This window comes from Emydura macquarii, unplaced genomic scaffold (genome assembly GCF_026122565.2).
Source record: "Emydura macquarii macquarii isolate MOO-44397 ecotype Brisbane River unplaced genomic scaffold, CSIRO-AGI_Emac_v2 contig_3603, whole genome shotgun sequence".
Lineage (NCBI taxonomy): Eukaryota > Metazoa > Chordata > Testudines > Chelidae > Emydura > Emydura macquarii.
This window is the reverse complement of record NW_027133740.1, coordinates 7,731,290-7,752,707: the sequence shown is the minus strand read 5'-3', so window position 1 is coordinate 7,752,707 and position 21,418 is coordinate 7,731,290. Positions and strand designations below refer to the sequence as shown.

Genomic DNA, 21,418 nt, shown 5'->3' with positions numbered 1-21,418 from the left:
TTGCACTTCCGCTTGGGGGTGTCTCTTTCAACCGGAAATAGGTTTTCCCATAAGCACGTGGCATGAGCCTCGTCTCGCCTACTATGGAGAGCGGCTTGGGTCACAATACTCCCTACCCAGCAGCTGGTTGTCACGTTGCTGCTGGCAGTCATTACTAGCGAGGCAACACAAAACCAGTGTGTGAGTGTAGAGGGGCTCATTTGGGGGTTGCCTGCAGGCAGGGGGCGTGGGCCCCGTGTTTGCCCCCACCACTGAGCCCCCCCACCCCAGCAGTAGACCCCCATGCTCAAGGAGTGGCTAGCTCTCCTGCCTACTGTGTCATGATGCTGGGCATCCAGCCTGCCAGGGGCGGTTCTCTTGCCACCCATGAATCACTGGCCTGGAGCCAGCCTCTCAGTTGTCACCCTCGGGAAGTGGCCCACCTCCCACCCTTGCTGCATGTCACACTTACTAGCCAAATCCTCATAGCTCTAGCTCGGAAGACCCATTGCTCACCCGTTGTAAAGAGAGTGTGGGCCAGAGCTGGCCATAGAACCAAGGCCTCTAGGAAGGCAAGCTAAAGGTTTATCCATTTTGTCATGCTGCCTTTCAGATAAAATGGGCCAAAGTACATCTTTGCCTAACTCCCACTAACACTGTATGGATCTTTGTCTCTTTCTAGGGGCTAGACTGCATACAGAGGTTTGTGAGTCTGATAGTAACACTATCCTAATGTGCGCTATTGTACTCTAGTTGAGATTTATGCTTTGCGCTCCCAGATTCGGTTGCCACAGCTGAGTGAAGAAGGGGCATCTTACATTTGCTATGCTCTCGCTAACTACTAGGTAAGACTCTGCTAACATAACAGGAACCGAACTCAGGAAATTGTGCTACCTGACATTCTCATGTTAGTTCACGAAGTGTTGTAATAAAGCATGTTTTATCCCCAGCTCTGGCTACTCCTCACAGAAGATAACAGCATGCCTCCCCCATCAGTCACTCTTATAGCAGAAGTGATAGAGGGCTGGGTGGTTATCTGAGAGCTCTGGGCTCAAACGTAGCTGCTGACATGTCTAGGAAGAAAAATATATTTGTTAAGCATGGCATTAGAATAATTATTAAAATGAGTTTCTATTGTAAAACATTATATTTAGAGGTGAATTTAGATGTTTTGTTGTTCTATTTTCAGCACTTGTGTTCTAGTTAACAGGAGCTGTCCCTTTGAGAACAAGGTGGGGGCTGAGGCACATATACATTTTGTTTGAAGACAGAGCAGTGTGAGGAGATGTTGCTTCTATATGCAGAGATTTGAAGACCCATGAATTAGCCCATGTCCACAGTACAGGCGCTGCAGTGGCAAGGCTGCAACTATGCCTCTGCAAGACCATAGTGTAGACGCTTCCTACAGTGATGGAAGGTTTTTTTTTTCCATTGATGTAGGTAATCTACCTCCCTGAACAGCGGAGCAACTGGGAGAAGAATTTGGCCATTGACATAACTGCATCTGTCGGCCTAACTACAGTACAACGCTTAGTGGTGTGGATTTTTCACATCCATTGAACAATGTAACTAGGTCACGCTAAATTAGGGTTACTAGATGTCCTGATTTCATAGGGACAGTCCCAATATTTGGGGCTTTGTCTTATATAGGCATCTATTTCCCTCCACCCCTACTCTGAGTTTTGGCACTAGCTTTCTGGTCACGCTACTCTAAATTTGAAGTGTGGACCTGGCCTTAGCCATTTTCCTGTAGCCTAAGGGTTTGTCTATATGGGGAATTTACCAGCATAACTATGCTAATAGAATTATACTGCTATACTTATGCTTCTAAGTTGCCCATGTAGATAAGCCCTTATTCAACAGAGCATGACCACAATGCAAAACAGCAGTTGAGTTCCGCATCCCTCCTGTTATTTCCCATGTCCACACAAGCTATGTATCTAATCATAAGACATACAAAGATTTCTGGAGATGAGTTTCCCAGGTTTCACAGAACCACGTAACTCACTGCACCACTTTCTGGGTTTAGGGCACTGTGGGACAACTTGTCTATTCCTTTAGGGGATGGTGTTTGGAAGTGGTCTAGACTCAAGAAATACATTTCCTGGCAGGACCCAGGCTAGTGTGCTGTTACATCCTTGTGCTATCAAGTATGAATCCCGTTCAGTCTAACAACTGGAACTGATCACTGCTGTTTTTTAAGGAGATGATGTTTCTCTGTTATGCAACTGCCAAAGCTGCTGCAAGGGGATGACGACGTATTTCAGGGGTGTTTTTTTGCCCAGAGAAGTTAATGACAGGTTGCTATTACAAGCAGAAGGAGAAAAGATGAGCACCTTGCAGATGTAGAGACATGGACCTAGTTGATGCTCTTTCCCCTGTGGAGGTCAGGGCTGGACCAGGGCCACAGGCATAGAGATGTGGGAATCTGTTATGACAGAAACATGTGATGACCGGCAATGAGCCCCAAACCTTCTGAGAAAAGCAAGATTCCGTCAGCTGTATGAGAAACTCGCCCCAACCTTTGAGCTCCAGTACACCTGGATGAAAGAGGCAATAACAGTCCAGAAGCATTTTGTTCTTGCCCTCTGGAAGTTGGAAACATTGGACTGTTACAGATTTGTTGGTAATTGATTCAAGGATGGTTCATCCACAGTTGCTGTCATGGAAGTTTGTTAAGCAATTATTGCTCTATTGGTAAAAGTTGCCACAAAAAGCCAAGAAGCACTAGTATGGGAAATAGACATCGACCTGTCTTTCTGGCTTTAGCCAAGAACCTCACAAACACCCCTGTGAGGTAGACTAGTGCTGTTATCCTCATCTTACAGCTGGGGTAGTGAGTGACTAAGTGACTTTTCCAAACTCATCCAACCTGTGATGGAGCATGGCATTGAACCCAGTTTACTATTATTTTGTATTGGGATTTAAGTAGCACCAAGAGGCACCAATCAGAGATCAGGGCCCAATTGTGCTATAGCCATTTAAGAGATATCTACATTACAAGTGCTACTGCGCCATAGCGCTGCAGGGTAGACATTTACTACAGCAATGGAGAAGGTGTTGCTGTTGCTGTGATAAATCCACTCCTTCAAGAGGCAGTAACTAAGTCAACGAGATAATTCTATACCAATATCTATACCAGGACTTAAGTCAGCTTAACTATGTCTCAGGGGTGTGATTTTTTCGCATCCCTGAGGGATGTTGCTTAGTCAACCTAAATTGTTGGTGTTAAAAATTAGGATTAGGAATCAGGAAAGCTGGGCATAAATTGCAGCTCTTTGACAGACTTCCTGTGTGACACTAGGAAACATTCTGACCGAGGTAACTATCATTTCTAGGCAGGGTTCAGTGGAAAAGGTACAGAGATGGGCAAAAAAATAACTAAGGGTATAGAACAGCTTGCATACGAGGAGAGATTAAAAAGACTGGGGCTGTTCATCTTAGAAAAGAGATGACTAAGGGAGTTATGACAGAGGTCTATAAAATCATGAGTGGTATGGAGAAAGTGAATAGAGGTTAACAACACCCCTAACACAAGAACCAGTGGGCCCCAGATGAAATTAACTGGCAGCAGGTTTAAAAGAAAAGGAAGTGCTTCTTCACACAACACACAGTCACCCTGTGGAACTCATGGGATGTTATGAAGGCCAAAAGTATAACTGGGTTAAAAAAAATTAGATAAGTTCATGGAGGATAGGTCTGTCAATAGAGAGACAAGGTGGGTGAGGTAATATATAATATAATATATATATAATATATAATAATCTTTGTGTAAGCGCTAAAGCTTGTCTCTCTCACCAACAAAAGTTGGTCCAATAAATGATACCACCTCACCCACCTTGTCTATCTAATATCCTTGGACCAACATGGCTACAACAACAATGCATACAGGTCCGCCAATGGCTATTAATCAAGATGGTCAGGGATGCAACACTTGCTTTGGGTGTCCCTAAACCCCCAAATGCTAGAAGTTGGGACTGGACAACAGGAGATAGACCACTGACTCAGAATTGCTCTGCTCTTTTCATGCCTTCCGAAACATCAGGCACTGGCGATGGTCAGACGACAGAAGACTGGGTTAGATGGACCATTGGTCTGACCCAGTATGGCTGTTTGTATGTTTTATAAGATTCCAGATCCTATCAGATTTCCAGCAGCAGCAGCAGCTAAAATTTTATTTTTTTAAAAGTTCAAGCCTTTATGTAAATGGCAAAATAATCAACATAAATTAAAGCACTGCAGCCTAGTAAATTCAGCAGCCCTGCAGTAAAGTATGCAGTTACACTCTGCACCTTGTCAGTGAGGATCAAACTCTTATGACTCTGCCCTCCCCACATTCACTTTGATGAGCTGTTAATCTACTTGGAACTGTTAGCAGCCTTCGCTAATCAAAGAGACAATGGGACTTTCATGTCACAGTGACTGGGCTGAAAGGATACCGAAGATCGTGTCTTGCTCTGCTTTTGTCCAACACATAGCACATTGTGGACACTATTGAATACAAATAAATACTTAATGACAGTACATAGTTAAAATGTGCAGGAGTTCACAGTGTAAAGCCTGGTCTACACACAGATTTTTTACAGTTAGAGGTGTGATTTTTTTCTGAAATAATTTACAACCTCTAGTACGGATACAGTTATACCAGTATAAATAGATGGGAATAAGCTGTAGTACATTTATACAAGCTAGACGCACATTTATAACCTTACCCACACTAAGGTGTTAATATCTAGTATAGTTAAAGTGGTGCAGTTAAGGCCTTGTGGACTGGGGGGGGAGGGGGGTGGCGGCGGCGGCGGCACGTATGAGCTTTCTATTGTGACGTTTCATCAAGGTACTTTGATTGTATCACAGTGATTCCTTTCACACAATCTTAAAATGTTCCCTTCCAAGATAAATCCGCTGAACCTCACACAAATAGATGCCAGGCAAATGAAATGAACAAAATCTAGTAAAATATGGTTGCAGATTCTTCAAAAACATTGGTCATCTGGGGCCATTCCTGTGAGAAGCCTCTGTTCAGTAGTTTCTGCTGCACTTTATTGCTTTGATCTGCAGATGGTGCTGGTGAGTTTAAAAGGAGAACATCTAAAGCTAAATGTGGCATTAACCGAGCCCATTTGTTACCGTAGGACGTAGGTATTTGTAACAGGCACATTTTTGGCTAATGGTGTGATGGGGATATGTTCAGAACTAGAGATCTATGGTTACAGATTTTCATACCAACGACTTAGGCCAGATCTTAACTTAAGTCAAACTAACTCAGTAGTGATGTCAATGATCATACACCACTTTAATAACATTGGTTGTGCATGTCCACACGATGCTCCTTGTGTCGGCAGAGCATGTCCACAGTCATTGCTCTTGCATTGACAGACAGCATTGCATCGTGGGTAGCTATCCCATTGTGCAACTCGGCACCATCTGCCAGTGGGAAAGTCTGGGAACGGATCATGGTGCTGCATGGGGAGGTGCTCACTATCCTGTGATGCAGTTCTTTCCATCCCATAATTCCATGGGCTTACAACTTCGTTTCACGCCATTTTTCAACAGCCCTTGTAAACTATGCACTTGCCATCTCTGCCTGATAGCATGGATCCTGAACTGCTACCAGTCCGGTGATGAGCATTATGAACACAATAAAACTGGTCCTGCAGTATTTCATGAAATGCAAAACAGAGAGTGAATCAGTGATGCCTGCCCTGCTGTCTGTCATGAAAACAAATAATTCAAGATTGATGTTGGCATTCATGGAGCAGCTTAGCATGGTGGACCTTCGGTACTAGGCTCGGGAAGCAAGCACTGAGTGGTGAGATTGCATCATGAGGCATATATGGGATGACGAGCATTGGCTGGAGAACTTTTGGATGCGCAACTCCATCTTCCTGGAACTGTGTGTGGAGCTTGCCCCAGCACTGCAGTGCCAGGACACCAGAATGAGAGCTGCACTCACTTTGGAAAAGCAAGTGGCGATTGCTCTCTGGCAACTCTAGCTACTGGTCAGTTGCAAATCAGTTTGGGGTTGAAAAATCTACCACGGGGGTTACAGTGATGAATGTATGCAGGTCCATTAATTGCCTCTTGTTACAAAAGACAGTGACTCTCAGTAATGTGCAGGAAATAACTGATGACTTTGAGGCAATAGAATTTCCTGACTGCAGTGGGGGGGAATAGATGGAACACATATCCCAATTTTGGCCCCAGACCATCTTGCAATGGAATACATCAATTGAAAGGGCTACTTCTCTATGGTCTTGCAGGCGCTGGTGGATCACCGGGGCTGTTTCACTGACATCAAGCAGGATGGTCAGGGAAGGTGCATGATCTTTTGGAACACTAGACTGTATAGAAAGCTGCACACTGGGACTTCCTTTCCAGACCAGAAGATTCCAATAGGGAATGTGGAAATGCCCATAGTGATCCTTTGCAACCCTACCTACCCCTTGCTCATGAAGCCTTACACTGGGAAGCTAGACAGCAGCAAAGAGCACTTCAGCAATAGGCTTAGCAAGTGCTGAATGACCAGTGAATGCACCTTTGGCCGATTAAAAAGTCGCTGGTGCTGTCTTTTTGGCCAGTTAGACCTCAATGAGAAAAATATTCTGATGGTCCCTGGGGCCTGCTGTATTCTACATAATATCTGCAAAGCGAAGGGGAGAAAGTTTCCCCATAGGTGGATTGCTGAGGCTGATCGGCTGGCTGCTGATTTTGAGCAGCCAGATACAAGGACAATTAGAGGGAGTCTATTTGAATGAGGGAGGCTTTGAAATAGCATTTTGACAATGATTCCCTATAAAGTGTCTTTATGTGATGCATTCAGCCAGGCAATGTTTATTTGCCATCTTGAATTACCCCTGTAGTGGTTGCTTCCTGTGCGTTAATTGTACTAAGCAAATATTCCTACCTATAGCTGCTGTGTTTGAATGATAGCACTGACCGATGTGTGTATGACCCAAATAAAGACTCATTTTATTTCAAAGACTCAAGTTTAATAATAGGAACAAAACACTAATTTTTGGTCAAACGGGAGATGGCAATGAGGAACAGTCTCGCAGTTAGGACTCTCACAGCTGTGTGTAGCTCCAGCTTTCATTGGGAAACCAGTCCCTAGGCATGGAGAGCACGGGATACTGCGAGGGACCAGGAACACAGGAGGAATACAGTGGGGGAGTTTGGGGAGGGCATGGAACGGAGTTCTGTATTGGCTGCATGGGGAGTAATGCACAGATGCACTCACACTGCAGAGTAATAAGGGACTTCATCATCTCTGTCTGGCGCTCCAGGCGCTTTATCATCTGTTCCCGCTCGTGTCCTTTGCAGACTATCCAGCCTCAGTCATTAATTGTCTCCCTCCAAGCTCTTTTTTCGCTATGTCTTGCATCTGTTGATTGCAGCGCTTCACGAAACATATCCTCTTTACTCCTCCTGTGGGTGTGGAAGAATGGGTCCTCAAGGCACATCTACAGAAGCCAAAGAAACAATGAAGAGAGACAGTATTGTGAGTGCATTCACAGCCATGAATCACAAAAGTTACACACACTTCTTTCTCACTGTCCCTTGGCTAGCACACAGGTTGGCACAAATCCCAAATATAGTGAATTTACCAGAAGTGGGCATGGTAAGGGGGAATTGGCAAGAAGGGGAAAAGAGTGGTTTGTGAAAGGAGTTACTACAAGCAGTTACGGAGACTATTCTGAATATTAGTACTACCTTCCCACAGACTAGGGTAATCAAACCTGATATCTCATGTCTAAGGGTAACCCAGGATGCAAGGGTGCATCTCCTGCATGTGTGGGGCTTCAGACTGGCTTCGTATGCTGCTCACCTGTGTGTTGCTCTGGTCCCTGCTGAAATAATTGCTGGGCAGTGCGGCAAAGTTCTCTACAGCAGGGGGAGAAATAAGGCAGCTCTGCCAAGGAACCTTCAGCAGAGGATTACCTACAGGAAAGTTTCCTAGAGAGCTTTATGGAGGATTCCTGGGACATCCACGTGTACATTAACAAACTTGTCCACCATGTCTCCACTGTAGATGCACAGTCTCTGTTGTTAATTTCCGTCTCTTATCCTTCCCTTACCATATAACAAAGTACATGAAAGATCAATCTCGTCTCACTGTGCAGTATCAAAGAAAAATGAGCACTTACTGGAGTGCCCCTCTCCTGCATCATGCATGCCGGAGCTGGAGTGCTGGGATGAGCTAGACCCCGCCGGAGTTGAAAAGAGGTCCTGACATGCCAACCAGATGACCCTGTTGTGTGCTCCACATTGTCCTTCAGTTCCACTTCCTCATACACCACTTCATCATCAAGGTTGAGTCCGCTAGCCACTGTCTCCAGTCCCCCTGAAGTATCCATGGGGCTCTTGGTGGTGGAGGTGGGGTTGCCGCCACGATGGCTTGCAGCTCCTTATAGATGCAGCATGTCTTTACCACATCTAAGTGATGGTTGGCCTCCCTTGCTTTCTGGTACGCCTGCCTCAGCTGCTTGATCTCAGCATGGCACTGCTGCGTGTCCTTCTAAAGGTAACAAGTAGATTTCTGTGTTTCAATGATAATATGTACTGCAGATGGCTATGATGTTTGAGAAAAGTTGAAACATGAGTCTAGGAGCTGATATTTCTCCTTAGCTTGGGGGAAGTTCAGAAGCTTGTTTTGTGCTATTTCCTTTGCAATGAATATCATGATTACACACACACACACACACACTTTCAATGGTACTGAGCCATGATGTCACAAATACCGCCATACAGTTAGACAGATGGGACCCAAAGCAGAACAAGGCCTGGTAGTTATTCTGAAATCCCCAAATCAGTTGCTTTAATGCTATTAGTAAACCAGCAAAATCCACTTTATATTCCCCCCAACACCCAATTAAGAGCATGTCTGCTTAATTGTGATAGGGATTACATTCAGTGCAATGTATATAAATGACTCCAAACAATAGGCTAATATTAAGTACCACTGTGAACAATCCATCTAAGTGGCACATCTTGGTGTTGTCTGCAAACCTGTTCTCTTCAGTTAACAGCTGTGAATTGATATGTGCTGGCATACCTTTTGCATTGCATGACCTTCTGTTCACTTAAAGCAACTTCTCTGCTCTACATAGCTACTAAACAAATCAGTTTTAGTGTTTTAAATGGTCTGTTGCTGATTTCTAAACTAAGCTTTCATTTAATTGGCACATAGCCGTCTAGAAGCACATGCTTAACTTTAATGGGTTTTGTATAAAGTTATGCACATGCTTAAGTGCTTTGCTGAATCAGGGCCATAATCTCTGCCAAACTTAAGAGAACTTTTGCAACAGTTTTAGTAGAAGTGGGAGCAGTCGCTGTCACTGGTGCATGATTTCCGTGGGAGGTGAACACCTCAGAAAGTGCACCGCACTCACAGGACTGCACAGTGAATTTATAGTACAACTATTGACTCAGCCTCTCTCTCATCAGTTGTTTGATTCAGTAGAAAGAGGACACCCAGTTGAAGGAAATCATGGAAAACAGCATGAAGTGGGGCAGAAAAATCTGTAATAGATTTATGCAAAAAGTGTTAATGTGTCCAAATGTCCTGCGCTTGTTGAATTAGGGTAGTCAAGCTAATTTTAAAATTATGCTTAGAGAGTTGGAAAGCGAATGTTGTCAGCCATTTATCTGACACAACAGAAAAGTCCTAATGACTTTTAATCTCAGTGCATTAGGAAAACACCGTCAAAGCTCTTGCTGACAGGATGCTTTTCCAGGGATTATTAATTATAATGTGTTATTAGCTAACTGCAGCATGGGAACATCCTTTGCATGTTAACTAAAGTGCAACAACCATTTAGCTAATAAGCATGACTTGGTCTTTTAAAATATCTTAATGATTAGCAAGTTAGTAAAAGTGTAACGTTTAGAGATAAAAATAAAGATTGGACAAGCTGTATCTCAGGAACAAGTTTAAACTGGAACGTGCAGATAAAGGTTACAGCTTCTAAGTGCCAAACTAATGTGATGAGACAGCAGTCAACATATTTCTAGATTTAACAAGCTCCGTAATGACCTTTTCCTTTGCAAGTCACCAGATATGGTAAAGTACACTTGTAATTTAGAGCATTAACCCTACAATGTAGATAAATGCCAGTGTGTTATATTGTGTTAATATTCTGATCAGCATTGGACCACACAGTGATAAAAACAGCCTTTTCTACACTGCAGCCTGCACCAGTGTTACCACTAGCAGAGGTGCACCCACTGAGAATTCTGGGTCTGAAAAATCCTTGTGTACACATAGCCCTTTTCTCTAGAGGAGTGTAGTGGGGAGTGAAATAGTTTTGAATAAAACTGATCAAGGAATGTTGTTCAGGAATGGTAGGTACAAAGAGCACAAATGCGATTCCCCACCACGATTCTGTAGCTCATAGACCGTAAAAGAATTTATATGCTTTCCTTTGCTTCATCATTTGCTGAGAAGCTAACCAAGTTTGTCCAGGAGCTCTGCACCAACAGAGCTGAGGATGGGCGTCACGGCGATGCACATTTACACTGCCTGATTCCATATAGTTTTATCAGCAGCACATGGAAAAAAGAGCCATACATATAGCGAAGATCAGAAATGCATGTGTTGTGGGGTGGTGGCTGCTACCTTTGCTGGACTCCTTCTCCAGCCATACAGACTGTGACAGTGGTAGACCAGCTGCCAGCTCTTGCCAAAGCTTTAAGGCCTCAGCTGAGCACTGACAAATTCGTTGCTGGAAACCAGTTCAGCTCACCTGCATGTTAGTATGATTAAGATGGGTACTGAACTTATAACAATATGTTTAGTGTTTAGATCTTTATGAAATACTTGTAAGGTACTACGTGTATTAATCCTATTTATAATGTCTGTAGCTCATGCTATAAGGTAATATGTAAGTGTTTGCTATATAGCTGTAAAATGTTTGTTCTGAAATATGTAATACACCAAACAGAAAAAAAACGTAGGTCCTGCAGGATAGCTCCATTGGGAGGGGACTTGTAGCCATATGAATACACAAGTAACACAAGCAGTACATTAACAGAATCAGACACCCCCTTCCAGGAAAGTAACCCTAATGAATGAGCATACCCCAAGGTGACAGGCAAATCTGGTAACAGTTAGGCCAAAAAGACATTGAGCTGACAAATTAATACAACTCTGTCATCTTTTAAAACCATAGACTAACTCATTTGTGTATTTGTTTGCTTGCTTTAGCCTCGTAATAACTCTCATTTCTTTTCTTAGTTAACAAATCCTTAGTTAGTTTTCTATAGGATTGGCTACAAGCATTGTCTCTGTTGCGAGATCTGAGATACAAATTGACATGGGGTAAGTGGCCGGGACTGGAAGCAACCTGAATCTTTTGTGATCTTTGGTGTATGGCAACCAACTATAACTAAGTCCATCTTGGCTGGGTGGCAAGATAGACTGGAATGCCCAAGGAGACTGTCTGTGACTCCACGGTAAGACTGTTATAGCGCTTCAGGAGTTCACATTTGTTACTGGGTCGGTGAAATCTAATTATAGAACATACAACCACCTTGGGGTCTCTGCCCTGCTTCCTGACACTCTGGCCTGAGGTTGGCACTCACGGTCATGAACCATTTCAGAGCGCGTGAGACAGACATCACTCCAAATCTCAGTACAAAGCTTCACGATAACATGAGGTAAAATTAAGCGAAAAAGACTGCTTAAAAATACAAAGTCCTTATAGGAGCCATTTTACAAAAGTGCTTGTGACTCTTTGGCTAGGTGTTACTTACAATTCAGGTACATGTTTATCAGTACGTGCTTTTTAGATTAGTCTAATTGAGCAAATGTATTAATTTAATAAGCCCTTTCACTGTCATTCTTGTACTGACACACAAACTCTCAATGCCGGAAAACCAAGGGCTTGTCTTGATGGCCCTGTTCAGACTATGGGGGTGTGAAGTGCAGCACACACCAAAGTGCACTGCAAACCCCCTGTCCAGCCTGGTGCTGGTGTGAACTAAAAGGTACCTTAGGCTATGTCTACACTGACAGCAGCAAAGTCGCCGCCGTCAGATCGACTTATCTGGATCGACTGAGAGGTCAGTGAAGACCTGCTCAGTTGAGCCAGAAGTCGACGTTATTAATCCACCCCCACAAATGGCGTAGCGTGGCGCAGCGCAGACGGCACGCAGAAGAGAAGCACAGCAGTCGATGGGAGTTACGCAAGTTCTTTGCGTAGTTTGTGTAACTCCCGTCGACTGCCACCGAATCGCGGAGGTAAGTGTAGACCAAGCCTAAGTTCACATGAATGTAGTCCTCTTCAAACAGTCTATGCCAGCAGTGTCCACACTGGGCAGCTACAGCACAGCATTTTTGTGTGCACTGCAGTTCACACCCCCATAGTATGAACTATGAGGCCTTGTAGAAATAGCCCCAAACTGGGTGGATTTATTGGTAACAAATGGCCTCTCACCTTTAAGCCACTAATTTAAACCAAGTCCAGTTTGACAGTGTTGTTTTATATTAACTTAATGCCACCGACATCCATCTTTATGAAACAGTGTGATTAATATGCATAAAGCAGAACAGAGCTCAGCTAAAAGTGATGTAAAAGCATGTGGACATTTGGTGTCTCATGTTATACAATCTACACGAATGCCTCAAAGAGCATCCTCCTGCTAAAATCTAGTTTTGTCTCGAAACATTTGCAGCACCCTGTTAAAAGATACGGTATGTCTTCATTGAAGAGGTAGCTCAAGTGCTTATGTGGTTTTAGACCAATCCTCTACTGTCCACACACAAAAACCATCTCCTGCATTTGGAGGTGCTTTGAGCCCAGGCTAGCTGACTTGGCTGAGCGAGGAAGGTATTTCAGAGCCTGCTTTACCTTGATCTGGAACCTGCCCTCTTTCCAGTAAGGACATCGGCTAAATCACTCACTGGAGTGCTGATAGTTTTCCAGTGCCATCGCACAATTCCCCCAAAGGACAGACAGGTTCTCTGACAATTGATACAATTGGGAAAGAATCCTAGAGCATCTCAGCACAAAGAACCATGGGATATGCCTTCAGACACACATGGGTGAGGGCAGAACTAGTGAGGGCACAGTAATGCAGGTAGAACTTTGTTGTGGGGACGCTCATGCCCAGACTAGGCTAATTCTGGTGCTCAGACCCAGATGCCAATCATCCAGGCTAACTCTAAAGTGAAGATATAGCTTTAGTGTCAGCCCCATGAAGGCTTTCCGCCTTTCCCAATGAAGTTCTTGAAGTGCTTTCTGAATACTAATGAGTAAACTGCACAACATCCACATATTGTATTCATTTTACAGATGGGCAAACTGAAGCAAGATTTATCCAAAGTCACGCAATGAATCAGTGGCAGAGCCAGGAACATAAACTAGGGCATACACAGCTCCCATTTACTTCAGGATTATCAGGATTCCTGACTCTCAGTCCTGTACTCTAATCACTAGACAGTAAATTTCAAAATCAGTTTGCTCAGAGCCAGTGCAGTGATTGCAACACAGGGAGATCAGAGCAACAAATAAGCCCATCCTGAGAAGCTAGCTCTTGTGTTCTAAGGGTCTAGTTCCCACAGTTAAGACTGACAGAGGGAAAATAGCAACAAAAGCCAACAAACATTGACAGCATTGTCACTTTTATGTAACAGGTATACATAAAATCACTGAAGGCACAAGCATAATTTCTTTTACATTCACAATATCTATTTTAATATTTAACTTACTGTGATATATACTGTATAAAACTCTTGGCTGGCAAACTCTGATACGTGTCTGCTGTCAGATCTGTACCATTGTACTTGTAAACAAGTGTTTTAAGGTCTGACAGAGCGGACCACTAAATCCGGTGCTACTGCTCTCCTATTCTGTAGTATTGCATTTGGCAATGCTGGTTTTCACGGGATTTTGTATGCACAGTTTCAGCTGCCGTTTCCCTGTGATCAGTGTATTGCATGACAGTCATTGGCTAAATTCCTCTCCAGCAAAGATAACGGAATTACACTAGGGATGAATTTAGCCCAGTGTGTTACTCATTACCTGAATATATGTTATGGGGCCAAATCCGGGTCCCACTGAAGTCAGTGACCAAACTCCTACTGACTTTAATGGGTCCAGAATTTGTCCTGAAGCCTTAGCACCAAAGGAGTAAAATCTAGAGAAGAAAAGAAATGTAGGCAACACCACCCATTCACATTTGTACCAGCTGCCCTTCTGTCATGGTGAGCAGCACTACAAGCAGCAGCAGGTAAGCGTATTTTCCTTATGGCCCACTGATGGCTTAATCCAGCCCTGAAGATACCATAGTGAGAGACATGGCAGAAGAACTCCAAGAGAAGAGAACAGACATTTCTGAGATTTCCAAAGTTAAAAAAAAAAAAAAAATCCAAGTGGTGTTATAGTTTGTTCCTATGTCCTCTTTGTAAATATGTCATAAAGAAACAAAACAAAACAACAAAAATATATCCAGGATTTTAAAAATCCTCTGCAGTCACCTTTGACTGAGTGAGTTTGGAACAAATGTGTCCTTACCTGAAGACCATCCATCAGCCAGATCCTCAGCTAGTGTAAATCACATAGCTCTGATGAAGTCAACGGGAAGCCATTTGAAGTTAATGGCGCTAGGCCAATTTAATCTGGTCCCTGGTGGTTGTTAGGATTACAGTAGTGTTTTAAAATCCAATGGAGGTCACAGCCCCATTGTGCTAGGTGCTGTGCAAACACATAGTAAGAAGAGAGAGTCCCTCCCCAAATAATTTGTAGTCTAAATAGGCAAGACAGACAAAGGATGGGAAGGTAAACAGCAGCAGAGAGGTGGACACTAGGGTCACTAACAGAGGCTGTGCCAGAGCTGAGCATAGACTCTTCTGGCTCCTAGTCCAGTGTCCAATCCCCTGGACTATACTACCACCTGTTTACATTTCAGGCTGTAGCAGTAAATATGATCAAGCAAAAGACATCCAGATGAAAGAGAAATTAAATATTTTTGCCCACAACATCAATACACAGTTAACATAGCCAGGATTTGTAAGACTTTCCTCAAGTCTGTTAATGTTTGAAAAATCCTTATGGGACCAGACAGTATTTGTGTAGCTATTAAATACCAAATAAAGCAAGCTATGTTGAATTCTAACAAATTCTAATAGAAATACTGCCACACTACTCTAGAATCAGGTGCAAATTCACTCACTCTGTTATAATTAGCACCGTCAGCCAATTATGTCCTCATGCTGATATGACAGATACAGTAGCATTTGGTTTTCCAAGGCTTCATATCATTCAGCAAAGGAAGCAACAGGCATGGGAAGAAAGGGTGAAACCATCCATAAGAATAAATGATCATGTAGCCCCTCTTTTCTTTCTATTGCCCCTTCTGCATAATGCATTATGCTCCTGGTAAATCTACATACTGTTCTCCAGAGAATGAACATTTTGACTGTACTGAATCAATTCCATTAGGTATGGAAGAACCTATCTGCATCTATTCCTTCGATTCTTTCTTATGTCCTTTTAGGACTACACTGAGGTATGCCGAGCCCTTAGAACGTAACGTCAGGTTAGTTTCAGGGGCAGTAGGATACATATACTACCAGTTGCGTCAGTCAGCAGCATGATATGGATTTGGTCTACTGGTTTTTGAGCTGCAATGTTTTTATAAAAATCATGCTTTTGTCTAACGCTCTTTCAGATGCATTTAAAATACACGTTCTTTAATCTCCTTCTCGTATATATTTTGCAGTTTTTTATGCCTCCTGGCTGCCTCGTAAATCCTCCAGTTCAGTAGCAGCTTTGGGTCCTTTTATTGCCGAGCGCCTCTTGCGGCGGAACTCAGCTGAAATCTCTTCAAAAGACTTTCCTTTTGTCTCTGGTACTTTAAAGTGTGCGAATAAAATGAAGCCTAAGAGCAGAATGGCGAAGATCATGAACACGTAAGGGCCACACAAATCCTGTAATAGGAAAAGTGAAAAACATGAATTAATAACAACCTATGGTTGGCGTATCATTTGTATCACAAATGTTAAGATTTTCAAAGAAATCTAGAGAGGTGTAGACACTCATCTTCCATTCATGGAAGATGTGTGTGTCCATCCCCCTACACTGCTTTAGAAATCTCAATCCGCGTTTCGAGGTTGACAGTCATGTGCAAGGTTTTAGGAACTTTTCTTACTGCAATATACTGGAAACACATTCCAATGATGAAGTTGCAGGTCCAGTTGCAGAACCCAGCGATTGCAATGGCGGCAGGGCGAGGTCCTTGACTGAACAGTTCAGCAACTATAAACCAGGGGATTGGTCCAGGCCCGACTTCGAAGAAAATTACGAAGAGAAAAACGGCAACCATGCTCACGTAGCTCATCCAAGCAAAAGTGTTCTATAAACAGAAGCAAGTAAAAGTGCATTCACAACATGAGTGATTAGGTTACCAATACAGTCATCTTTAAATACTGTTAATTTCTTGAATTATTGTGCTGCTGCAGAAATTTCTTTCAGTTCAAACAAGCTGGGTAAAAGCACCCCCTACTTTACATTACATCTTCTTGACATGTAATTTACATCAATATTTTAGATCTCATACACTCAAATTCAGTTAGGCTCACAGGGTAAAGTCCTGACACTATTGGCATTAGTGGGAATTTTGCTGCTGATTTCAATAGGGCCTGTATTTCACCCCCTTATACTTACACATTGACATATAACTTTCATAGCCTTATGCATCACATATGTATTTGGCTCAGTGGATTTACACTAGTTTAACCGAGGGTAGAATTTGATTCCAGGTTCTTTGTTTGTAGTGAGATACTATTCTCAGGTCCAAGCACAAAGTCATGAAGACACATATTTGATTAATTACATTGGGATAAATTCTGCCCTCTAGTGGGTACCAAATTCTATTCTTATTAATGAGGAGAGAATTTCAAATGGTTCAGATCCACCCCCAAAATGTTCATTCACTTCTGAATCTCTTGTAAACGTGTCCTGATGTTCTAGCCTTTTCCTCATTCCAGACAAGGCTTCCCACCCTAAGACCCAAAAGACTTCTCTGGCGAAGGTGCCCCAGTGACCCTTTACATTTAACAGCCAATTGAGATAAGGAACTAGCGGTGTGCCAGAACCAGTGCTTAGATTCACGTCTAGAAAAGGGCATCTACAAAGCATGAAAGTGTACAGATCTATGGTTGTGGTTGGGGCTTATAATAAGAATATAGAAATGATTATATTAGAGTAGTCCATTGACCCAGCAAGTCTGATATCTTGGGTCCAGAAGAGGCTAGTGCCTGATGCTTCAGAAGAAAGTGAAAACCCTGGCTAAATGATCAATGCCTGGTCTAGTGAACAATTCCTTCCTAACAGCTGTAGGGATCAGCGTATGCGCTGAGATTTGATTATAAGTGCCACAGTATTCATAACTACAAATGTTATGAAATGTCTTGAAATTAGCCAATGCTCGTCCTCATGGAAAGTTTTTAAATGCACTCTCTGAAGGATTGGTCCATTATGGTAGAAGTTCCAACATTCTCAAAGCTAAATGAGGTTAGCAGTGTAGGCTTCAGAATTTACTTATGTTGTGTGAGATCAAGGTGTACAACATGTGCATGAGCTGAGAGTTCTTCATGTGATTTGGATGATGCTTATGAAATTGTGCATGAGGGGGATTATTTTCTGATCTCCTTATCTGAAATAAACTTGCAACATAGTCAATGTTAAACAGTCATTGGCACTATTTTTGTATGCAAATGGACAATAAAAACAAACCATGGAATGAAACCAGAAAAAAAAAACCCTCACCAGGAGCACAAGTCCAACTGTCATGGCTACGGCACTTGCTAGCATACCAATCAAACCAGCAATAAACAGGGACCGTCTCCCTGTTTTCTCTACAAGGAAGATCTGTAGAAATTAATGAAGTATATTAGGCTTTATCAATCCTGCTGGATTAGTAACAGTAACACATTAGTTAGTAACACACATTCAATTCAATTCAATTAGTAACACATATATAATGCCTACCTCAAGTCCCCTTCCAGCGATTGGTCCCCATAGATTATAACAAGCTACTACTATCAGCTAATGGTTTTGCTCTTTTAACTCATGTGTTAGAGCTTTGTACTTTGGTACTGAATGAAGATCCTGTGTTTAAACTATGCTGATGTCTGCCGGTGGGGAATATTAACCAGCTACTGCACATAGCAACATGGTAAAGGACAATACAAATCCATGGACATGCAAAACTCACATATTCCAAACACTTAAGGTCTCTCCACTGATTTCTCACACAGGTTATTTTCTATGGATTTTAGCCTTCCAATTTGGGGAGGGACCCCAAAAAATCAAGACCCTTCTTGTTCTTGGAGATTGTCTGTCCAAAGTGAAGTGATTCATCATTGAATTTTTGTCTTTAGAGACAGAGACTTTGACCATATTGGAATAGATTCTAGTCACTGGTGCAAACCCCTACTTTAGATGTAGTTCATCGGTTTAAACTGTGGCTGGCACAAATGCAGCTTCTCTTGGTTTCACGAGGGTTTTTCTCTGGTGAAGGTGCCCCAGTGACCCTTTACATTTAACAGCCAATTGAGATAAGTAAAGGAAGCTTGCAACTCTTTTGGGGTACTATTTTACTAGTCTGAGCTTGTTGATATTGGGATTTTTAATTCACCTGGATACATTGCAAGTTTCAAACCAGCGTAATATGCACCAGAGAAGTCATGGTTTACACTAATGTACCATGTCTGCACTAGGGTTTGCACAAGTGCAGCTATATCAGGGTATGTCTACACTTAAAACACTATAGCAGTGCAGCTGCACCTTGGCACCTGCACCACTGTAGTGCTTCAATTGCAACCTACATTGATGGGTGGGATTCTCCTGTTGTCTTAGGTAATCCACCTCCTCGACCTTCTGTCAACCTAGTGCTGTGTACACCACGGGTTAAGTCAGTATAGCCATGTCCTTCAGAAGTGTGAATTTCACACCCCTGAGAGACGTAGCTATACCAATGTAAACTCCTAGTGTAGACCAGGCCTCAATGTAGCTACTGTCTGATTCCTGCAGGTCATCTCAGGTCTTGCTCCATCTATGAGTCCCAGGCTGGCTTCTCTTCCCAGGGGCCAGGAACACTCCTTGCCTCCTACAAGGGACCTCATAGTGGTCACATAGAGACTGTCAATAGCACACGATCATCTATTTTCCTACAGGTTAAATGGGACTTTTATCTCAGGCAGTTTATCGTGCTATCTCACTGGCTTGCAGAGTGCAAGTTCTGATTGCTATCTCTGTTCCTTTTGGCCAGGTCCAACACAGTGCAAATGGTTCTGTAAAACAGACAGTTGGTCTGTAATTGATTGACAAATTTTAGGTAATATTTAAATACTCATGGTCAAAGAATTGAAGAGCAAATGTCACCAGACAGTAAGCAAAACATGCCTGTAATTGATATGCAATTGCAGAAGAACATACAATGTGTTGTCATGGGAACTCATTCTAACCCCCTCATTTCACAATCAAGTACACAAACCACCTTCTTATAGGGTATGCTGGTGTTTTTTCATGAAAGCAATTTTGTCCAGCGAGATTGAGGTGGCTTATGGGCTTGGTGATGGTGGACTACCCAAGTCCTATAGCTGTAGTTTACTGGTTCATATCCAGTCGTGTTTGATTGGTAGTCATCACCATCAGAAGGTTATTTGGAAGCCCAAGGAAAATGATTTGGTTTTCCGTATTCAGTTCCTGTTGCTTAAGTGTCCACATAAAAAAAATCTCAAATGGTTACCTACTGGAATTTTGTTGGCATTTTAGTCAGAGAAACTATTGGTCAAATGAATCATGAAGACTGAATTATCCTCTTAGTTCTGCAGATCATCATCTAGCTATTACCAGGGTGAGTGCTATATAAATACAATAGATCATATCAGAGATAACACAGAGATTGAGGCACATTGGTAGGGCAGTGATGAAAAGCATTCACCACTGTTGCCCATACTGTAGCTGTTCTATAGACAAGACTATAACCAAGAGGACTTCAGTCTCCAAGACTCAATTTGGCAACTGTCCAAAGTATTATTTTTTGCAGAGAACACAAACCAATAGAGGTTCATGGCTTGAACAGAACCAGGCAGAGTTTTCATTCTCAATACATTTGACAGTGCAGTTTGCTGTGCTTTGGGATTTGTCCTTGCAGTCATTACTCATGCAAGTAAGGATTTTTCCTATGAGTAAGATTTGCAGGATCAGCTCTTTGTGACTTTCTTGGCTCCACATCTCCCTTCAGCATCATAATAATAATTTTAATCTCGTGATCAAATTATAGTGGGCTTTTTACTGGGCTGTCGAACTATCTAAGGCAAAGGTATTTACTTACCGAGGTAACAGTGAAGATAGTGTTCACGACACCAACACCAATGGTTGCGTAAACTGGTTGGTCAACTCCTGCTCTTACAAATATGTTTGTAGAGTAGTAAAAAATCTATTGAAACACATTAGGATGAAAGGTTATATTCCACTGCGGGTGGAATTTTCTGTCTTTGAGGAAAGCTTTGCATTGGCTTGGCTGAAATTTGAAGTAATTTAATTACGATTTGTTTTTCAACTATTTTTTAATTGTTTATTATAATAATTAAGATTAGAAATTTCAAAGGAGCTTACAGGAGTTAGAAATCCTATTACATTTCCCATCCTAAACCACTGAATATATATATTTTAAAAAACACCTGTTTTTCCTCCATATAAATCTGGGTTTTATCTTGAAAGCCAATTCACCAGAAAGGCAAGCTTCTTTTGTATGCTACACAAACCTCTTAATATGGCTGATTTTTTAACACGCTTTCCTTCATTAGAATAATTTAAATGTTTTCCTTTCTCTCACAAGAGGAGGGGATTCCTATCTCACAGATGTTAGAGATAGGGGAAAAATAGTTAGGTCACCTACTCCTCCTCCTCTGCCAGTGCAGAATTTTTCCTTACAGTATATTGTAGGAAGAGAGGAAGAATGGTGCAATAATTAGAGCATAGCCTGGTGTCTGGAAGACCCAAGTTCACATTCTGCTCTGCCACAGATTTCCTGTGTGTCCCTGGGCAAGTTACTTAGGGTATGTCTACATTGCAGCTGGCAGCCTCCGAGCCCAGGTAGAGTTGATGGCCATAAAGGATCACGAGATAATCTGGTCTGACCTTCTGTATAGCAGTGGCCACCACCACCTCCCAGCATCTGATCACTAAACCCAACAACTGAAATGAGACAAAAATATTACAGCTCACAGGAGAGTAAACCATTATGTGTCACGGGCAGAGAATAGGAGGGACCGATGTGCACCAGTGCCTGAGGCCCCAGCAATGGCAGGGAAATGATTATGTTAGAGCTAGCACGCTATAGATAGCAATGTGGACATTGAGACTCTGGTGGAGTCTTGGACTAGCCACCCAAGCTCAGACCCGGAGTGTCAGGCATTTGCTGTCCG

The 21,418-nt window shown here is 42.6% G+C and overlaps 1 protein-coding gene and 1 long non-coding RNA gene across 4 annotated transcripts in view; one reads left to right on the top strand and one right to left on the bottom strand.

The window, feature by feature from the left end:
* Nucleotide 1: 1 nt before the first annotated feature.
* On the top strand, nucleotides 2-1,926 carry LOC137145723 (uncharacterized). The gene is made up of 3 exons (XR_010917740.1): nucleotides 2-180; nucleotides 662-824; nucleotides 1,420-1,926. It is a non-coding gene; the product is annotated as an uncharacterized lncRNA (long non-coding RNA).
* Nucleotides 1,927-13,586: 11,660 nt separating this feature from the next.
* Nucleotides 13,587-21,418, bottom strand: part of SLC2A2 (solute carrier family 2 member 2) — a 30,576-nt gene continuing 22,744 nt past the window's right edge. For all 3 annotated transcript variants that reach the window (XM_067536633.1, XM_067536634.1, XM_067536635.1), the window contains 4 exons: nucleotides 20,323-20,427; nucleotides 17,751-17,852; nucleotides 16,132-16,335; nucleotides 13,587-15,910 (listed from right to left, as the gene is read on the bottom strand). In XM_067536633.1, coding sequence (XP_067392734.1) covers nucleotides 15,707-15,910; nucleotides 16,132-16,335; nucleotides 17,751-17,852; nucleotides 20,323-20,427 — 615 coding nt within the window. In that variant the 3' untranslated portion in view covers nucleotides 13,587-15,706. The remainder of the gene's footprint in view (nucleotides 15,911-16,131; nucleotides 16,336-17,750; nucleotides 17,853-20,322; nucleotides 20,428-21,418) is intronic.